The following is a 21,450-nucleotide window of genomic DNA, read 5'->3' on the forward strand; positions in this document are numbered from 1 at the left end:
CCAGTGCTTGGAGAGGACAGCCATTCTTAGAACTGTGATATTCCTAAAAATGTTGCATGATGATTTGAGAAATCCCAAATAATGATTTGGGTTTTGTAGTATAAAACCTTCTTTCATCAGACACATCTTCTACAATGGTTAAAAGAAGCTAAATTCTAGAAGAGATGGAGGGAGGGCTGTCTTTTTTTGCTAATTACTTCCATGGTGTTGATACCATGGATGTTTCATCCAAATCTGTTCTCTTCTCTTGTACCCCAGCTTCAACATGTGCATGTACATAAAAATAGAGTGGATTTCCTGAAATCCACCAAGTGGATTTCAGACCAAGTGGAAGGATGGTAATGTAAATCAAAAGTCTAGAAGTTCTAATTCTTGCATCTTCTGCTGCTTTTTAAGCTCTCTTGTGTCCTAACATTGAAAATATTTTATTTTGAAGGTGGCCCTGAGCCCTACATTGAAATATTTGAGCAACCCAGGCAAAGGGGCATGCGTTTCAGATACAAATGTGAGGGAAGATCAGCAGGCAGCATCCCAGGAGAACGCAGTACTGAGAACAACAAGTCCTTCCCTTCCATCCAGGTAAATTCTGCTTTTATCCAGGAGTTAGCAGTGCCCGTGTGCTCGTAGCTATGTGTTGGACTCTGCACTGTAAATACAATGCTTTTCATCTCTCCTTCTGGGATTCTTTCCTTGGCATGCAGATGGACCTGCAGCAGAGTGGGAAAAGAGTTACTTGCTCCTGGTCACGAAAAGATTTGGTTTCCAGGAGGAGGAGAAGGTGCAGAGGTGGTTTACAAAGTGCTGCTAGAGGGGCCGCAGTGGAGACTCCAGGGCTGGGAGCCATTCATTAGCAGCTTTCTCTGTGTGCACGTCTGCTCTGCTGGCTTAGCTGGGTGACGTGGGCTTGGTTTTAAGGTTTGGACTGCAGCATGAATTTTGGGAGAGAGTTGAAGGAATTTGCCTACAAAATGTGGAAAGGCTTTGAAAGGTTGCTGGGCACAACATGAAAGAAGGCGCTCTGTACGAGCGAACAACCACCCGTGATGGGGAGAATGGGCTCTGCAAAAGACACCAGCATGAAGTGTGTGAAGGCAGAACTTCAAAATGATCTCAGAACAGGGAATTGTGTCCTCAGACCATCTGCAGGGATGGTGGGTGGGGTGGTTGCACCATGGATGGATTGGGAAATCCAGAATGTAGAGGGATTCAGAGGAGCCCTGAGAGCTGTGCCAAAGCAGGGACAAAGACAGAGACAGCAGAGCTGGAAAGGAACCACTTGGGCAGTAGCTTTCATAGGCTGGACAAAGGAGACCCTAGACAGGTAGGGTAAGAGAAGATCCTTTCTGATCCCCTTTCTGATGTTTAAGTTGACAGTGTTTCCTTGATCTCTTTCAGTTTGGAGGAAGTCTGTCAGAACTGAGATTAGAGGAGAAAACTTCCCATTTAAATTTGAGTTAAGAGCACTTGCCATCTTCCTGCCCAGGAACAGAGGCTGTGTATCTGTGTTTGCAGAGTGTGCCAGCATATAAAAACCAATGGGGAGCCCAAAATGGATTCTCTGGAATCATAGCAGGACATTAACAGATAAAGATGTTGTGAAATGTGAGAAATAGGAGATGTTTTATGCTGAGGCAAAAAGCTTATTAATAGGGAGGGTTTGAGAAGGAGAGTGTTGGCAGTCATGTGTTGAGCAGCAGAGTGAGTCTCTATTGCACAAAAGCAGCTGTGGAAGCTGGTCCAGCCCTGGAGCCAGAATCAGTGAGGGAAGAAGCAAAGCAGGGTTCCCTTTGACTATCCCAGTGCCAGGTTTGGTTAGGGAATGCAGGAAATGGAGATGGTGCCAGACTCATTTTTCAGCACTCTGCCAATTGAACAAGGAACTGTGTGGGCTGCTGGCAAGAGTAGAGGCTTGCACAGACTCTCAGCCCCAGTCTGTGTCAGGGCACAAGCTGAATGGGCTGAATCAAGCCTTGATTCTTCTTTTCTTGGGCTGTGCTGCACATGAAGGCCAGGCAGAACCCGAAGGGGAGGTGGGACATGGGTTTGTGACCATGCAAGCCTGGCCAAGTTTGTTCTTTTGAAAGGTGGCTATTGATGACAGAGCTGATTGTGCTGATAGCAGGTGATTTCTAGGTGAATTCCTGCCTCCCTGGAGCCCGTGGGAGGCTTTAGTGCTGATTGGGTTCCAGGGGAGTCCCCTCTCGAGATGGAAACGTGAAGAGAGGCCAGGAAGAGATTAAATTTCATGGTGTGGTTATGAAGATGAACATCAAGGGGGAACTGGAGAACCAAAAGCAGCTAGATCAGGCTTCACATTCATGGGGCTGGGTGTAAAGTGAGGGAGCAATGATGTAATGGTTGCAGAAAGTGAAGGAGCAGTGGAAGTGTCATTTTAAGGATAAAAAGTTACAGTGGCTTGTGTGAAGACTGAATGGAGCCAAATTGGAGACTGATGCAAACAGATGATGACAGGTAAAAGAACACAGTTCAAGTTAAAGATTTGTAGTGTTGTCTAAAAAGGATACATGGTGGATCCTTGGAGTCTCAGGAGGAGGAGGAGAGGGACTGTTACTTACAGGGCAGGGGAAGTGGAGGAGGAAAGCTCACCTCTGCACAAACATTGCCTGAGTAAGTCTTGTATTTGCTTTCAAGCTTTTATGTGTCAAACAATTGAGGCCAAACTGTTTTTCCTCCTTTTTTTTTTCCTTTTACACTCCCCCACACTCGGTGACTTCACTGGTAGCCATCAGCTTGAGGTTGCTTTCATGCACCTGAGAAAGGAGCATTGAACTGGCTGATGACTGCTGAGAGCTCTGGTGGGAGCCTGAGACTTTGCTGCCCAGCCCGAGTGTAAGATTGACTACTCATCTGAGAGTTAGTTGGGAAAAACCCAACAACTTCAGAGGGGATTGTGTCATGTTATCCTGTATCTGCTAAGATCCTCTTTCACTACTTAGTGTTCCATGCACAGGTAGTATCCTCATCCCTGAGGTTTTATGAGTTTTTTTCCTAAAATCTTTGGAGGTAGACTTGTTCTTCAGGCAGCATTTCTGTATGGTCCCCTGTTTAGCTTTGGTGTTTCTTCCACACAGCATTTCAGGATAGAATTGATTTTCTGTAACAGCTGGGGGCCGATACCTAAAACCTTGAAAATATCCCACATTTTTGTTGTAGATTCTGAACTATTTTGGAAAATTCAAAATAAGAACCACGTTGGTAACGAAGAATGAGCCCTACAAGCCACACCCCCATGATCTGGTTGGCAAAGACTGCAGAGATGGCTACTACGAGGCTGAGTTCGGGCCAGATCGGCGAGTCCTGTCGTGAGTAATGGTGTTGCTTGGGAGTTTGATTAATTGTGCAAGGGATTTGCTAATCTTGTGTTTTAAAACTCATATTAATGATTAAAAGAGCAATTACAATGCTGTCTTTGCTGTAGTTTACTAATCCATCCTGAGGAACTTCCCCTGGAAGTATTTCCTTCTCTTTTTGATATTACACATGTGCTTTTTCTTTCCTGTCACCCTTTTCTTTCCTTCAACCATTCCCCCAATGTCTGTCTTCTTTTCCTTTCTCACACTTACTTTTTTTAGCCTTGTTCATTAATACATCTTACTCTTGAGCATGACTCTTTCCTACATGTAAAAATGATGAGTAATAGAAAGGGTAACAGCATTAGAATTTGTGCTTCGTGGCGATGAGGGAAGTTTACACCTTCCATGGAAATTGTATTTGGGCTTTCTGGAGAAAGTTTGTAGTGGCTGAGTATCATATAATCTAGAAGACAGGGATTGTGACACATCTGGGAATGTTAGTGGCTGTCACTTGTTGCTTGTTGTTTGGGTTGGGGTTTTTTGACTGAAGATACAGAATCTGCTCAGGCCCAGCTCTGAAGAGTAAGTGTGCCAGGGAAGGATCTGCTTGTGGATGCAGAGAGGAAAACTCAGGATGTGTACAAGACATTCTTCAGTGCTGTTAACTGTGTTTGAGATATTCTTGTATTTGGTGGTGTTTCCTCCAAGTTTACCAAGTCTCGTGTAACAAAATAAAAGCAGAATAAGCTGCAGCAAACATGGAGTGATTATTGCTGGAGAAGGGAATTTAGAACTGGCAAGCTGTTTGTGGTTCACAGTTTGCAATGCAGGAAATATGGAAGTAGGCTATTGCTTTGGGGTAAGCATAACTGAGCTGGGAAGAAAATCAGGTGAATATTTCAGTGCATAAGTAGCTCTTACACACAGCTCTCAGGCCAATGGGATTCTGTTGGTGTTGCTGAAATTACTCCATGTTTACGTGGGTTTAGTCAGTAGGACACTATTAAAGGAGAGAGCTGAAGACACATCTGTTTTGAAGGCGGTGATTTATTTCCCTGATGGTGAAATAAACAGTGGAGATGCTTCTTCAGCATCCAGCCCTGGCTCAGGGATCAGGGATGGGATCAGCATCCAGCTCAGGCTGAAGGGATCAGGGATGGGATCAGCATCCAGCCCAAGCTGAAGGGATCAGGGATGGGATCAGCATCCAGCCCAGGCTCAGAGGATCAGGGATGTGCTGCAGCATGTTCTGGTGGCACAGAGCACCCTGACTTGCAAACATCCTAAACTCCAGCAGGACTTTGCACCTTCCTCTGACCATCCATTGACCAGCTTCCCCTGGGTCTTCTCAGACCAAGCCAAGGTCAAAGGAAGTCTGCTGTTCTGGCCCATCCCACTTCCTCCCCTCACTCTGTGCCTGCTGACCCAAAGCAGAAAGCCTGATTGCTTAACTCCTTTTCTGGCGCTGTGTTCCCATCACTGAGTGCAGGCAGACCCTGGGGATTGCTTCTCCTCTTGGCATTTGGTTGCACAAGCTTCAGTGTGGGGGCACAGGCGAGCCTGTTGGAGAGGCCATTGCAGGATGTCACGCCAAGAAGCACTGGGATGCTCTGCTGATATTTATTTATTTGCAGATTGTAGTTTCATCTCCATTATGTTTGCATCAAATCCTGTCCTTTGGCATAGTGCCATTCCTCTGTTTCGCTTCTAGCACTGGTGCTTGTTTGCTCCATCCTTGAATTCTTCTCAATATTTTTAGGATATGAGCCTCTCAGTTACCTACAGAATAGTAAGTGGGCTGCTTTCATGTTATTGATAATGTGAAACTGTGAGCTTTGTGTTTGACATTGGAGGTCCTGATGGGAGGAGGCTCGACACATTCCCTTTGAAATGTTTCCAGCATCGGTACACTCATTTTTTTTAACAAATCATTGGTTGCTTTAAGATGAAAGAACAGTATGATCCATAATTGGATCTGGATGTTTAAAGTCATTTTCCTTTTTGTGGCTGGTGACTCAACCTTCACATTCTTCTCTTCGTGTCTGTGTTGGAGAAAAGCCTCATCCAGTACTAGTGAGCAGGAGATGTCCTCTGTCAATAGTGCTTCTGGCTCTCTACTCTTGCTGAGCATCCCAAATTGAGCAAAAAATCCTTTTTTTTTCCCTCAGTAGAAGTGAAATTATTAATCACAGATTTTGGGCTGCTCTGAGTAATTACTCTGCTTTCTGCTGTTCAAAGTTCCCCATGTTTGAAAGTTCCCAAGCATTTCATTCTGCCTGTGGTATAATGATCTTTGTACTGCTGCCCAAAGTTGATCAGAGCCCTCCCTGGCCGAGGCATCAAGGCAAGGCTATGAAAGTCAGAGCTTGTGGGGCTGCCTGTGTACTCAGGTTTTTTACTTCCTAGTTTCTTCTCTCTGCAAGGATGATATCATAGTTTTCTTAGCTGTTTTTAATTTTCTGCTCTCTTCCTACTTCTCCCTCTCTCTTCTCGTTATCTCACTTGCTTCCTGTCAGTGCCCATCGATGTGAAACCCCAGAGCCCTGCTGGGGCTCTCAGCAGTTCCTCCTCTGCCCCAGCTCTGCCTAGGCATGGCTAAACACACACTTTCACTGTGACAGCACAGCCTTTGAAAGCTGACAATTGATGATTGATAATAAATTGATAATCTGACAATTTCAGGCTGCTGAAAAGCCTCCTGTGCATGAGAGGCTTCCTTAGGGGATATAAAGAGGAGCTGCCCCTGTTTGTGGACTTGGAGGTGTGCTTCAAACAATCTGTGGAGCACAGTGGGTGTTCTGAGGGGGGGAAATGATGTGTGCTGTGATCCAGCCCTAAAGAAAGTGCTTCCTGCAGGAGCAGGTGGCGGTGGGATTGCTCAGAGGCGCAGTCCCAGTGTGAGTGTCAGTAGCCACGACAGGAAGGCAGAGTGCTGCAGTGAATGATGAGGTGCTGCTGTGGTTTATTTTCCCCTGGGTCGGGCCATGTTCAGTTTGCAAAGGAAGCCAGTGCCTTCCTCTGCCAGCAGAGGTTCTGGAAGTGGAGCCTGGTGGCAGAGGGTTTGGGAGCCTCTGAACACAGACTGGGGACTTTAGGGAGATTAAACTTGACATCCTGCTAGGATGGGCTGGTTCAGAGGTGTACCAGCACTCTTGGCAGGAACAAGGTCTATCTTTAGATGCTCTTTTGCTGAAGCAAAGGTTTGTGGAGTTTCAAAGAAAGGGAAATGGCTGGGACTTGTGGAGAAAGATGCCTGGCACAACCCATCTTCAGAGCTTATTATAACATCATGAAACACAGATTATTTCTCTTTTTTTTTCTTTTTTTTTTTTTTTAACTTCCTGCTTTTCATCCACTCAGCTTTGATGATGTCATGGTTTTTCCATGTGGGAAAGAGTCAGCCTGCCTGGGACTCCCCCCACCTCCTGCATCAGGGCGACCTGAACTTTATGCAAATCAGGAGGAGCTGAGCTCTTCAGAACTTTTCCATAACTATGTGAGATTTAAAAACTTGTTTTGACCTGTTTAAAAAAACCCCTTTATAATAGTGTTTAAGATTTACATTCCCTGATAAAAGCAGGAGAGCAAATCCTTTAACTAATGCAAATTACCAGGTTTATTGATTACAAAAATGATTGTCATTATAAATCACCCAAACTCAGTATCTTACTTTTTAATCACTGTAGGTTTACTGCAGAGTAATAAATTTTAATATAGAAATATATATTTTTAAGAATGTAAATGATTTAGAATTTTATTTTAGGATTTTTTTTCCTTCTATGTCTGCCCTTACTTTAGGAAAAACAGCATCTTTGCTCTTCAGGTCTTGTACACCCTTCTCAAAAGAAGCTTTTTAAAATTTTCTTACTGGATGTTAGCACATTAATCAACATGAATATTTTATTTAATAGTCTACACTGTTATTAGTTGCTGAAATCTGGCCACATATGCTTCAGTTTTCAGAACCTGGGCATTCAGTGTGTGAAGAAGAAAGACCTGAAGGAATCCATTTCTTTACGAATCTCAAAGAAAATTAACCCTTTCAATGGTGAGTGGAAATCAGCTGGTTCTCTTGGCAGGGTGATGGGGTTTTGTTTGTCCTGTCCTGCCTTTGCTTTTGGGTTGGAGCTTTATTTTCTTCTCCAAAAACTCTCTTTCTGAGAAGCAGTCTTCCCCTTCTGTGTCCCTCCCAGTCTTTCTTCCCAGTCATCACATGATGCATCTATTTGGATAGTTGCCCTTTTTCTTTTTCTGTTGAGTTTTTGTAATTCCCAGCAGCAGTCTGAGTTGCTGCTTGGACTGAAGGAATGGGATAGCAGCAGAAACCTTTCCTGGAAACTTCTCCAAGTATCTTGGGAGTTGGATTTTCCCAGTTTTGGCAGTCATGAGAGTAAGAGACTGAATGAGCGTAACCCTGCAACAACTTAAGCCAGTACAAATCTCACTGTTGTCACTTTCTCATCTCTTCTCTTGCTGTGTGTCTTGTGGCCAGGCCAGGGGGCTGATGGCCCCCTGGGAGCTGCCCCTCACTTGATGTCCCAGCATGGCAGCTCAGAAACCCAGAGCAGGACTGCAGTGTCAAGGCTGGGCTGGGCAGGGCTTGGAGCAGCCCAGTGTGGTGGGAGGTGTCCCTGCCCATGGCAGGGGGTGGAACAAGATGATCTTTCAAGTCCCTTCCACCCCAAACCATCCTGTGATGCTGTGGTTGGGCTCATCAGGGTCAGAGGCAGGGCCTGCTGCTGCAGAACCACACCTGTGAAGGTTTTGTTTGATGTGACTGATCTGTGGGCTGCTCTCAGGAGGAGTCATCCTGCTCTCCCCTCCATCCCTGCTCACACACTCCCACCACTTTCCTCACACCACCACTGACAGGGCCTGCGTGGCCCCACAGCGAGTTGCTCCAGTGGAAAACCAACTTGAAAGCAAAAAATGAAAAAAGGAGAGTGGTTTCCCTTCAGATAAACTTGTTAAACCAGCTCCCCTCACAGCAATTTTACTGCTAATTCTCTGCACAGAGGTGGTGGGGGCACACTGCAATTTTTTTGGCCAATTGCAGTGGGACCAGCACATGCAAGCACAACTGGGGGGAATGAAATTAAAAGCATAAATACCCCCAAATTATTTTCTAAGCAATGTCCATGTAGTCATGCATTTCCCTAAGTGTATTTCCCCAAGCAGGGCCTTGGAGATTCTCCAGACACTTCAGTGGGTTTTCTAATACCCACAGAACTCTTGCTATATTCAGGTAAGATCCTTAATGGAGAATTGAGAGCTGGATTTCTGGCTGGCTTTAAAAATACATGTCCCTGAATTGGAACAGAAAGAAGGATGCTGAATTTATCACAGAATAAGAAATATCTTAGATACTTTTCTTCACTTTAGAGCAGCTGTTTGGAATCAGGCTGATGGCCCCTGATGACCCATCTGAACAAATACTCTAGTTAGGATTATCTATGCACACAGTATTTTGACAAGAGTTTAGTTCATCAGCACAATTTAAACACTTTAAGGGTTTGGATTATGTTGCCTTGACTCAGCCAGCTCTACCTTGATTTCAAGCAGTGAAAGGGGAACTTTTCTTTAGAAGGAAGTAGATTTTTACAGTTGTTGACACTTGACTCCACATCCACCAATAAATTTTGGGCGATCACGGAAAGTTGAGCTCAGTAGAATCCGGGCAGATCCTGGGCTGCTTCCCACCGGTCCAGCAGTGGAGGGGGCCACTTTGCTGCCCTGGCAGCAGGGGACAGCCTGCCTGGGTGACACACAGGGCAGCAGCCTGCTCCGGGCAGGGGCTGTGCTGAGAAGGGGCCGCTGGCAATCCCCAGCTGTGTCACTGCCCTTCGGCGCATGTTAACGTGTCAGCACAAAGCAGAGCCACTTGAGAGCGGCCTCCAGGGCAGTCCCACGCTGAGCAGAGCCCAGAAAGGCCCGGGACCAAGGTCTAATAAAACAGAATTAGTGACAGGAATGTTTTTATGTGTTTGTTTAGTTGATCAGAACAGGGTTTTGCGAGCAGCAATCACCGCTGATGTTCGCTGCTTGACAAGGTTGAGAGTTTTATGTATGGATTTAGTTTGTTTTTTAAGGTCAGAGGAGTGTTGGTACATTTTCCAGGATTGTGCAGGCTGTGCTGAATCCATCCTGCATTGTGCTTTACCTCTGTGTCTTCAGAGAGGCATCTGGCTGCCCTGTTCAGAGACATTCTGGAGCAGGTCGCAAGTTGGTGTTACTCATTTCTTGTATGACATCATCAAAGGAACTTCATGGAAAACGAGCCTTCAGGGTGCTTGTGGGCTGGTAGGCTTTTCTTTTTTCTTTCCCACTTGCTTCTGGAACAAGCATTCCCTGTCCTGAGCCTCCTTTTGGGGAAAAGAGGTTGAGTATTGACCCTAAACAACTGATGCCTACCTTGGAATCCCTGGGTGATGGGAACTTGTTTGCAGATCGCTGCCGTGTGTTGGAGTCATTCTGCCAGAGCATCTGTGTAAGCTGTCTCCCTGTGAGCTCCCAGTGTTGGCTGGCAGCATTTGTGCCTTGTGAAATTCAGCACAGGCTGTAGGAGCTGTGTGCATTCACTAGGATGGATGACTTGCAATCAGGTTGCTCCTCTTGTGGTAGCCTTGTTTGAGAGAGAGGGAATTGCTGTTTCCACACTGTGGTTGTGATCTGTGGAGTTCCCAAAGCACATGCCATGTATTTTAAGTCCTCTAACAATCTCAGGAATTCTAGAAATCCCTTTTGTCTCTCATCTCTGAGCACTCCAGGGAAATGGGGCACGGTGTCAGCCTACCATGCAACTGGGACTCCTTGGCATGATGATGGTGATGATGATGATACAAATAGCACAGCATCGAAGGAGCAGAGTTACTCCTCCAGTGGAGCTGGTCCATGTCTGCTTTCTATGGTGTTTGTTTTCTTTTAGGAGCTGTTGTGTTGTGCCATATCCTTGTCTTCCCATGCACTGTCTGATGTACAGCCAACTCAAATTAAAAGAAGAGCCAGTTTTCAGTTAAGAGCTTTTGTGAGTGGGTGTGACTTGACATAGAGACAACAATTGAGTTAATAACAACTGGAGTTAATTGTCAATGAGGAAAAGCCCTAAATGTTTTCTTTAAATTATGGAAAAACTGTACTCAGTGCAGTGTTACAAAGGACTGACCTTTTTCTAGCCAAATGCATGGCAGCACAAAAACTCTGGACTTGTCTCGGAGTGAGAATCCCCAAATTCCAGGCAGTTTTATCAGCGGGGATAACCTGACTTTCCCTGGAGCTTGGCTCAATCCTCCTGCTCCTTTGCAGCTGCTCGTGCTGAGGAGCGTGCAGTTCATTTTTAGGCTCTCCCCTGCAGCCCACACCTCAGCACGTCTGCTGTGCCTCCGCAGCGTTTCCTTTGCGTTTCCCTTTCCGCCCGCCGGCGGCTGACCCTGCGCTCGTCACTGTGCCGTGACGCCCTCGCCCTGCCCACGCCGCCCCCTCCGCGGCTTCCTCCGCCTCTGCTTCCATGAGAAACCCCCTCTCCTCTGCTGCTGCTCTCCTGTGTTGTCCCCAGCGTCCCCCTCTCCACCCGCGCCAGCTCCACAGGGAGTTTTGCGGAGTTTCATGGATTCCGTGCGCGGCTCTTGGCAATGGGTTGGAGGTGTCTGCTGTAACGATCTTCTCGGACATCACAAGGAGCTTTGAGCTGCTTTTCTTGTATTAAAACAAATGTGCAGCCCCCCAGTTACATCCTGAAGTGTAAAATTTTAGTAGTGAGAATCCCTTTGGAAGGGGCACAGAGCAAACCCACTCAGGGGAAGCTGCATGTCCTGATGGTGCCATGGCCCTGGCTTAGCTTTGGGAAGCCCTTTGCTCCTCTGCTCTCATGCAAATGCTTCTTTCTGCTCATTCCAAAATGCATGTGTTAATAATGAAGGACAGCCCCCTTTCAAATTGTTTAAAAAGGAAAATTGCCAGGTAGCAAGACAAAAATGCTGACTTCTTTATTTCTTTATGATAGAAACAGAAACTGCCAAAGAAAGGTATCAGGAATGTACAGAGGCTAATGGATACACTTGTTTAAATCTGTTCCAACTTCACCTTTTTCACACTGAACTTAAAACAGGAAAGGAAACCAGAGAAACACTGTCTACACAAAACAAGTGCTGAGTTTTGAAAGTTGTAATTTGTATTCCCAGTTCTTCCTTTGGCCAGGCCATTTGCCTCTCCTGCATCTCTTTCTTCTGTAAACCAGGGAAATGTACCCACAGAAGTGTGGTCATTTACTGACTGTAGAATGGCATCTGAATTTTAGTTGTCTTCACTCACTGACATTTTGCTTTTTGAAAAATGGGTGTTGCTGATGCATGTTCTGTTTCAAGGTACAGGTAAAAGTTTCTCTTTTTTTCCTGCAGAATTGATTGATTTTTGTCGATCTCGGTGGAATGAAACAGGTGTGGGTGTATTGGGAGAAGAAACACAGTGCTGCCACAGTCCTTCCCTCCCCTTGTTCCCAGCTTCACCAGGACTCTTCATCAGGGGCTGTAGTGATAGGACAAGGAGTAATGGGTTCCCAGAAATAGTGGAATTTAGGTTGGATATACAAAGGAAATCCTTTAATGGTGCTGAGGCCCTGGCACAGGGTGCCCACAGAGAAGCTGTGGCTGCCCCATCCCTGGAAGTGTCCAGGTTGGATGGGGCTTGGAGCAACCTGGGACAGTGGGAGGTGTCCCTGCCCATGGCAGGGGGTGGATCTGGATGAGCTTTAGGGTCTTTTCCAGCCCAGACCGTTCCATGATCCATTTTACTAACACTTGGAAAGTGTTAGTAAGAGGCTGCCCCAGCACAGCAGTGGCTGCAGCAGACACAGGCTGGGGGATGAGCTGGCTCTGAAATGGATCTCCTGGGCACCAAGAGGGACCTGTGGCCTGCAGCCCATTTCCCTGCCTGGTGTAAATCAGCAGCAGCCCTGGAAGAAGCTCTGCTTCCACCGATTCCCTTGCGCCAGGGCTGCCTGTCGTGGGAACCAGCTGGCTGCAAACAAGCCTTTTCCTCTCCCCTTCTGGCAAGATAGTTCTGAGCCAGAGCAGTTCCTTGATCTGATTCACCACATGAGAGCTGAGCCAGCCTGAGCAGTGCTGGAAAGGTTGGGCAGAGCCACCTTTGGCAGCAGAACCTCGGGCATGGGCCGAGTTAGACTGCCCAGTCGGTATCAGGGCCAAGGGGGGTATCTTTGTACTCCAGGAGCAAAACCCTGCAGGCAAACCACTTCTGTCTCATCCCTTAAATGAAACTGAGCTCCCAGCATATCCCTAAATTAAAAACCCTCATCTGCGTAAGAGAGAAACAACTCATGATGATTATTAATGATGTGTGTTCCCCACACATGTGGGGAGTGATGTGTGATGATTATTAATGAAGTGTGATCTCTGGGCGTTTTAACTGGTGGAAGGTCATTCTCTGTGACATCTCATGTGGCCCTGCAGCCCCTCAGTGGCAGGGGAAGGTCACAGGATGTCCCTTTGCAGCAGGGTGAGATGTGCTCTCCACAGAGCCCCCTCTCTGACTGTGTCACACCACATTGCCATGGAAGTTTCCATGCAGGTTAAGCTGAGATGCCTCCAGCGCTGCCCACTCCAGATGGGTGACATCATTAGCTGGATGGTGGGCTCTGTGTGAGGTATGTGCTGCTTGATAGGTGTTATCAGTCAAAAAACCAAACCCGTGATCATTTCAGTGTTCAGAATAAACTTCCACTTTCCCTGATGCATCACCTCATGAGTGAACATCAGAGCCCTTAACCCCCCATTAAATTAATCATATAAATGGCATTTTATTGGCCTTGCTGGATGTTGAAAGCTATTGAAATATTAAAAAACCAATAAAACTATAATTAGAAATTAATAAACAGGATGCCTGACATTACCAGCATCTTTAATTTTGTGTCCGACCTTGGACTTGCACGTTGGTGTGTTCAACCCAGAAAGTCTTCAATTTTGTGTTACAGAAACAAATCCAGCAGGTTCTCAGTGGAATTCAGTGGAATCCCAGCAAGGTATCTCTGGATTTTAGAGACAAAATCTTGGAGACAGGGACAGCCCAAACCTGATGCCTGGGAGCTGCCTGGATCAGCCAGCTCAGGTTGGAAGGAATTCACAGTTCAGCCCATGTGGGGTGTTTTGCCCACACTGGAACTGTATTGGTCCCTTCCCACCTTAGCAGACAGTGGATTAGGGAATTATTTCCAAGATAATTATTTAGTAAAGCTGAGAAACCAGCATTTTTTTCAGAAGAGTTGTGAACAGGTCTATAATGAAATTATTTAGTTATTGTAGTGCCTTTCCAGATGAACAAATCCTCCCTGGGTTTGGCCATAACTGCAGGTTTTCCTTTTGCAACCCTGTTGCCAGAATCTTGGTGACTGGGGTTGCATTTCTTTTACCATGGTGCTGCTGGTATTTTTTATGAGCATTTTTTACATCATACTCCGTACTTACCTTAGAATTTTAGTTATTTTTAAAATATTATTTCAATTTCTTTGAGTTGCTTCTGAAAGCTCCTTGTAAAGCATATGAATAGTCCATCATGTGTTCCTCTGTGCAGAGACAACTACAGTTAAGCATTTCTGCCAGGTGAAGGCTATTTTTTGTAATTATACTGGGCCATCACAGGAGTATACCCAGGCTTTTGGTTGGGCTCCAGCTCTTTCAGCTGGATCCAGATGAAGACACTAAGGTGTGGTACCACACAGCGAGCAGCAGTCAGAAGAGGAAGTTGAACCCTTGCCAAAACCAGAGGACTCCTTCCCTTTTTGTTTCTTTTGGTTCTTATGTTGTGTTGGAGCCTTTTTTCACCACACCTGTGCCCCCAAGGTGCCACATGGGATGAGGTTTTTCCTTCCCCCCTGCGATGCCCCCGGTTTCTGTCCTGCTTGTGTGGGGCTCGGTGGGGTGGCTGCTCCTCCTCTCCAGTACATAGCGTTCCCAAAATCTTCGACAGCGTTTCCTAACTTTAATGACTGCAGGTTTGTCAGGTTTAACCCCTCTGCTGTCCCTCTGCACAGGAGCTGGTGGAATAAGATGGGGTGACATGGCCATCCTCCTCCACCCGGCCGCGCTCCGGGCGTTGCTCAGGCTGTTTGTCTGCCTCGGCTTTGTTTGCTTTTAATATTCCCAAGGTGTCAGCCAGCATCCACTCCGAGGCAGAGGCTGCTCTCAAATGGACTTCAGAGGGAGCAGGATTAGATGTTTGTTAAATATAACAGCATTTTGTTTTGTTTGGATGGTTGTCTTGTTTTGAAATTGGTGAAAGCTGTGTGCTTCTTCATATGCACATGGAATCTGGTGTCTCGTTCTTTTTTGAAGTGTGTCATCACACGATGGAGTTGCAGCTGTCTTGTTCTTCTTTTCTTGCACTGTTATGTTCTTCTTGTGGGGTTAAAAATAGCCCAAGAGGAATCACTCTTGACTGAACGCTTCCTCTTTCAAACCCCGGATTTTTAAAGATTCTATTAAATGGTTTGTGCAAACATGCAAATCAGGAGCAGTGGTTTTGCTGCAATAGAATGAGCTGTACCCAGTGATTCTGTCCCTTGCCATTCCTGGCACACCACTCCTGTGTCAGGTGTTGGACAGATTTATTAGGAATTTGCGCAAGTTTGTGGCAGAGGAAATGACATCATTTGAGCATTAGCATTGCTAATGTTCTCCATATCTAGAGTATTCTTGCTTTTGTAGAGTATTCTTAGGCTTCAGTCTGCTGTTAGATGTTTCTGAGGAAGAGTCACATTTCCCTGTGGAGGGCCCAGAGCGGGGCTGAGGCTCTTTTAGCGTGAGAGAGGGCCTTGCTTGCACAACCACAATGTCCTCACTTTGGCTTCAGGGTCAGAAGCAGATCCAGATTTCATGCTCAGCTTCCATCCACAGACAGCTTACTCAGGCAAAGGTACTGAATCTGTGTGCTTGGTTTGAGGTGTGAGCACCCCTTGGCTCTCCACAGGGACCCACATGGTCACCAGTGGCTAACAGGAATTTGAGCCCTGATGTCAGGGTGTCCTTGGGAACTTCCATGATGTCAGGGCATGGATTATGGATTAGAGCTGCTCTCCTGATAGCCCTTCTGCAAGGTGCCCTTTGGAAGTGCACTTTTCCTTCTGAGTTCCCTGAATCAGCTGTACCCAGAGGCAGCTGGGCTGTAACTCAGCCAAATCCAGGTCAGGCTGAGGAGCTCTCTGCTCCAGACCCATTTCCTAAAGATGCTCTTTCAGGGTAACAGGTGAGCTAAGGAAGGGCATTAAAGCATAAAACCGTGTGTGTCTGGTGACACAGCCAGCACCAACCTGCACAGTGCCACAGGCAGGACTCCCCTGGGCTCAGCACCTCTGAAACTCACGCAGTTGTTGCTCAGGTTTGTACTCGCTGCTGTATTTGCCTTGAGATACTGCAGATCACAGGCTTGGAAAGGGGAAAGGTGACTTGATTTCCCTTTGCACCAGAGACCAGGAGAAATTGATATTCAGAGCACCAGAAGGACTCAGCGTGCCCAGTGGAAAGTATTCTGAGCTCATCACACTTACAATTTCACACTTATCAAAAGGTAAAAGGAAGAAGGCACTCAAGTGGGCATTGTGGAATCCCACTCATGGCAGGGTGGGGACCTGAGCCAGTGATAAATGCTAAAGGTCAGAGCAGGCAATCTAATCAGTACAGCTTGGTCCCCAGGCTGCTTATCACAGCCACGTTTAATCTTCTGCTCTTGCAAGAGCCCTTTGAAAGGGAGGGGAGGAGAGTGGAGAGCTGGTGATCTGGTGGCTTGGCACATGTTGGCTTTGGGTAGCTGTGAGGAGTGTGGAACAGCTGCACTGCTGCTGGGAGGGGTTTGGGGAGACAGAAACACTTGCAATTATTTTAATTATCAGTACTTCTCTTTCAGTGAAATTAAGCCAGTTTCTCATTTTTACTAGCATTGAATGCCAACACAATGGTTTAGTGTCACACCTTAAAGGAAAGTGTCGAATTCAGAGGGGGCTGCTCTTCCCAGAATTGTCCATTAAGCTGGGAATACATGAAATGTTCAGTAATGATACCCCAGGCCCTGTGTCTTGTAATTAATTAAAATGAGTGAACAGAATTGAAATGCTGAGTTTAGGTTATGCATTGCTGGGCTTTACACTGGGAGGGATATACAAGGAAATGGATCCTTTCCAGCAAGGCTTTCCTTCCTGTGTCACAAGTCTGTATCCCAATGGATACAGAGATCCCTGCTCTGAAAGGTACAGCTGTGACACTGCTGCTGGTGGTGGGGAGGTGATTTCTGTTGTTTCAGCTTCATTCTTGCCCCAGGCATTGCCTTCTGACTCTCCTTCCATCTCAGTCTGCAGAGGAAAATAATGATACCATGTAGCCAAAGAAAATCTTTAATGGGACCCTAGGATCCTTTTGTACCAAAGTATTTCTCTTGGGCAGCAACATTAATTTTGTAAATTTTATCACGCACAAAGAAGAATAAAAAATTGCTTTTAAGCTATAGCTACATGAAACTGTTGTGGCAGGCAAGGTGAGGAACCCTGGCACAAGGCACAGCTGGAGAGCTCAGACAGCTGAGCCTTGTTGGGTGCAGGGAAGGCGTGAAAGGCTTCAGTATCAATTGTGTGAGCAAGAGATTAATTCATGCAGCCCCTGTCCAGCTGGGCAACTCCATCTCTTGTACTGGTGAGGGCTCATCCCCAGTTTGGTGAGGAATTGGTGCTGGCTCTGTGCCTGACGTGGGTGCTGTGTGTCCTGCAGTGCCCGAGGAGCAGCTGCACAACATCGACGAGTACGACCTGAACGTGGTGCGGCTCTGCTTCCAGGCCTTCCTCCCCGATGAGCACGGCAACTACAGCATAGCCCTGCCTCCTCTGATCTCCAACCCCATCTACGACAACAGTGAGTACCAATGGCTCAGCCACATGGCTCTCTTTGCTTTCCCCCTTTGTTCTTCTCTTCAGCTTCTTTCTCTTCCTGAGGTTTGTGCCAGCTCTGAGTCGTGTCTGTGGCTTGGGACTGCCAGGTGTCCCATGGCAAGGCACAGTGAGCAAACATTCAGGCATGATCCCAGGGTGAAATGTTGGCCAGCCAGAGTGAGGATTGTCCATGGCATTCCTGGACTCACATCCAGGTGTTTTTCCAGCCCTTGTTCACCACAGCAGTGTGATTGCAAGGAAGGGTTCATGCCTGATGTGCAAAGTGATTCAAGTGATAGTAGTGAGATGCATGGCTGCCTCAAGGCTGATCTGCTTTCCAAGAGTCCTCTGGAGCCTGTTTGTGCCCTTGAGGAGTCTTGCCTTTGTCTTGTGAGGGCTCTAGAATGTGACTTGCAGGAGAGATTAATGCCAGTGGGAAACTGTGTGAAGGCCTTTTGTGTCCTGCTTGGTGGCTGTTCCATGTACAGGTGGGCAATGGAGGAGTCCTTGGTCACCCAGGAGGGTGCACAAGTATGTGACACTCCTTGGCATTGTTTTCCACATTCCACAAAACTGGGCATCCCTAGGGCATCAGCAGCTGAGGATTTTAGCCCCCAGTGTGTGCCAGACTCCTCTCTGGGAGCAGAGTAGCAAAAGAACTCTCAATCCTGAAAAACTTCCCTGCAGCGTTTTTAATTTCTGCACCATGAGCGTTTCCGTGCTAAATATTTGACATCCATTTTAGCAGAAAGTACTGAATAAAATGAATCTGCATTTCCTGAAGTTGTTAGGATTGTGTTGATGTGGGCACAAACCATTGTGAGTATGCTGAGTATGATCTCAGATGGCTCTGATATAATTAGAGTCTCCTCCAGAACGATCTAGAAGCTGGAGCTGCTAGCATTGTGTCACTGAGAACCCTTGCACTGAAATAATCAGGGCTGAGATAAAAAACTGATGCACCAGATTTGCAGCTCTGCCTCAGCTGCCATTTAGAAATGTGCCAAATCATGATTACAGCTGCTGGGCTGATGTCAGAGCCTGCAGAGCTGCTGTGGGGGAAGCAGGGGCGGTGCTGGGTGTCTGTGGGCAGCTCTGACACCCAGAGCCCTCCCTGTAGCACAGCAGCTCTGTAAATAAACCCAACCACACATTGTAAAGAACAGCCCTGCTCAGTTTCACATCCAGTTGCTTTTAAAAGTGTCAGCCTGCTTAGAGCTGCTCTGTCCTACAGGCTGTGCCCTCAGGGGACAGGGACTGCAGGCTGGGCACCCCTGGGCTCTGAGCCTCCACAGATCTGCTCAGATTAGGAGCAAAGGAAGCCATCTTGGACACTTCAAATCCAGTATTTTCTTCTCTTTCTCATCCTTCATAGCTAGCCCAGCTCTTTCCAGAGAAGTGTGACTGTACCAGGGCGCAGGCTGCCCAGAGAAGCTGTGTTTGCCCCATCCTGGAAGTGTCCAAGGCCAGGCTGGATGGGGCTCTGAGCAACCTGGGATAGGGGAAGTTGTCCCTGCCCATGGCTGGGGAGTTGGAATTAGACGATCTTTAAGGTCCCTTCCAACCCAGACCACTCCTTGATTCTCTGCTGTTGATGCCATTCAAGCACACAGAAGTGAAACATGGTAAAATGAGGCTTTTCCTCACAATTCTTAATTTACCCTTCCTGTGAAGAGCTCACTATGACGCTGTCAATCACAAGGTCCTGTGCTGTTTCTGGGTTTGTTTGGTTTCCCCTCCCTTGAAGGGTTCTGATTCATTCAGCAAATGAAGTGGTGTGTGTCATGTAGTGCATGGGGCTGAGCTCCCACTAGAACAGTGACAGTAGAACTGCAGATAGTAACTACATAACTGGGGACTGCTGAGAGGTTAGCAGAGCTCTGCTGTAGGTGTAGTCCAGCAGTACTTGGGTAGGAATGGATTCAAACTGAGAGTCTAAAGCAGATTGGTTTGGTTTGGTTTTTGTTGGTTGTTTGTTGGTTTGTTTGGTTTTTTTTGAGGTTGATACCATGAGCTTTGATTTTTGCGTTCCTTCTCTGAGTCTGGAATGGGGAGCCTGTGGTGGTGGAGCCTCATGGAGGATCAGTTTCATGGTGTCCAAGCAGCACCAGCTGGATCATTCCAGACATTTTAAAAGTGTTGGGAGCTGCTGCTCCAGAATGGAGCCAGACACCACCAGGCAGAGCGTGGCTCCATCCCACTGGAGTCACCCATAGCCATGAGATTGTGCAGCCTTCAGTGGGGACTAATTCATGCTGGGAGGGAGGCAGCTCTCCATCCCCAGCTGTCCTGAGGGCTGTTCTTGCACAGCCACAGTCTGGGGCTGGAAGTTTGAGTGCTTTGGGGTGAACCTGCTGCCCTCAGTGAAGGTGTGAAATTATGGAGCTGCTCCTGGACACCTGCAGAGGGGAACAGAGGAGAGGCTGCATGGCCAAGCAGCTCTGAGAACAGAACAGCAGCCAGATGCTCAGAGAGGGGAATTCTCCTGACTTGCTAGCCCAGCTCTTTCCAGAGAAGTGTGACTGTACCAGGTCATCAGTCACCCACAGAACTGCTCTGAATTCTGCAGCTTGAATGGCAGAGGGGCTGAGCACAACCACATCAGTGGGGGAAGTATTTAGGACTGCTCTGCAATGGTTAGGGAGTGGGTGGCACAGCAGTGCTGGTGTCTTGTGCTTGGAGATAAGCTGTAGGATCATGGAATGTCAGACTTGGAATTTCCTGTATGGAGGAAATTGCTTTGTGTGGATTTCAGGGTGTCACACTCTGAAGTCCCAACAATTCTGGGTCATTAAATCTGCCTGTTTGCTTCCAGGAGCTCCCAACACCGCAGAATTGAGAATTTGTCGTGTGAACAAGAACTGTGGAAGCGTCAAAGGAGGAGATGAAATATTTCTGCTGTGTGACAAAGTCCAGAAAGGTAACCTGGACTAGGTTTGCTCTTTCCCTTTTTCCCAAATGGACACATTCCTGCTGGGGGGCTGAAACCCTTCAGCACACACCCCGGAGTGGTTTGGGTTTGGAGCTGGGTGGAACAGCTTCCAGCTTCGTGGGATCTCAGCTCCTCACTTTGCTCCCCCTTCTTTCTGCTGCAAGTCCTCAGTTTTCCAGCCTGACAAGCACCTTCTGTTTCTCCTGGCGTAGATGACATAGAAGTGAGGTTTGTGCTGGACAACTGGGAGGCCAAGGGCTCCTTCTCCCAGGCCGACGTGCACCGCCAGGTCGCCATCGTGTTCCGGACGCCGCCGTTCCTCAGGGACATCTCCGAGCCCGTCACCGTGAAGATGCAGCTGCGCAGGCCCTCGGACCAGGAAGTCAGCGAGCCCATGGATTTCAGATACCTGCCAGATGAAAAGGGTATGGTTCCAGCTGTGGGATGAGCTTCTGAACAGCCATGGTCAATGCAGGACTTGTGGTGGTGGCTTAATTAATAGGAAATCCACAGCGCTGCCTCGGCAAAGTAGAGTTTGGGGTTTGAAAGTTAGAGCAGTCAGTTATTCCCTCTTCCAGTGAAATTACCAGAATTACTGCTGGGTAACACTGGCATGGTTTGTTAGTGCTGCCATGCCTGCAATGTTTTCCTTTAAGTAATTCCTACTACAACTTGGTGCCACTAGGGAGCTCCTTTAGGCCATCCTTAAAGAGAAATATAACTTTCCCCTTCCACTCCTTTCTCTCCAGATCCATATGGCAACAAAGCAAAAAGGCAGAGATCAACGTTGGCTTGGCAGAAGCTCATACAGGACTGTGGTAAGGAAAATATTTGTCTTTTTCTTCTTGTTTGAGTGAGCTTACATTTAGCTGGAGCTGTTCCCTGTAAGTGCTGCACACTCATTTTGTGTTCCATCACAGGATCCAACACGATGGAGAGGCCCAAGGTAGCCCCATTCCCTGTGGTCACTCCTGAGGGGAAGGCAATTAAGAAAGGTGGGTTTTTGCCTGCAGTCTGACAGTGCTTTAAGCAGATAGTGCCCTCTCTTTGCTTGAAATTCTAATCTCTTGAGGGTTTGCTCTTGTAAGACAGGGATGCTTCTGACTGTACAAACTTCAAGCTATCAGTTCTTTGTGTCACCCTCAGTATGGGCCATAGAGGGGTGAAGTAAGCTGTGACCGTGTTCACAGGGGTCTTAGGGTGAGAGAAGAGACGAGGATCTGACTCCATGTTTCAGAAGGCTTGATTTATTATTTTATGATACATATTATATTAAAACTATA

At 47.1% G+C, this 21,450-nt stretch overlaps 1 protein-coding gene across 3 annotated transcripts in view; it reads left to right on the forward strand.

The window, feature by feature from the left end:
- REL (REL proto-oncogene, NF-kB subunit) overlaps positions 1 to 21,450 on the forward strand; it is a 33,881-nt gene that overhangs the window by 9,624 nt on the left and 2,807 nt on the right. For 2 of the 3 annotated variants that reach the window (XM_064709771.1, XM_064709769.1), the window contains exons 2-9: positions 437 to 579; positions 3,175 to 3,323; positions 7,271 to 7,362; positions 17,078 to 17,218; positions 20,051 to 20,155; positions 20,380 to 20,592; positions 20,917 to 20,985; positions 21,088 to 21,162. In XM_064709771.1, the coding sequence (XP_064565841.1) occupies positions 487 to 579; positions 3,175 to 3,323; positions 7,271 to 7,362; positions 17,078 to 17,218; positions 20,051 to 20,155; positions 20,380 to 20,592; positions 20,917 to 20,985; positions 21,088 to 21,162 (937 nt within the window). In that variant the 5' untranslated portion in view covers positions 437 to 486. Of the gene's footprint in view, positions 1 to 436; positions 580 to 3,174; positions 3,324 to 7,270; positions 7,363 to 17,077; positions 17,219 to 20,050; positions 20,156 to 20,379; positions 20,593 to 20,916; positions 20,986 to 21,087; positions 21,163 to 21,450 lie in introns of those variants that run through there. The other variant, XM_064709772.1, reaches the window with a different exon arrangement.

This window comes from Zonotrichia leucophrys, chromosome 3, assembly GCF_028769735.1.
Source record: "Zonotrichia leucophrys gambelii isolate GWCS_2022_RI chromosome 3, RI_Zleu_2.0, whole genome shotgun sequence".
Classification (NCBI taxonomy): domain Eukaryota; kingdom Metazoa; phylum Chordata; class Aves; order Passeriformes; family Passerellidae; genus Zonotrichia; species Zonotrichia leucophrys.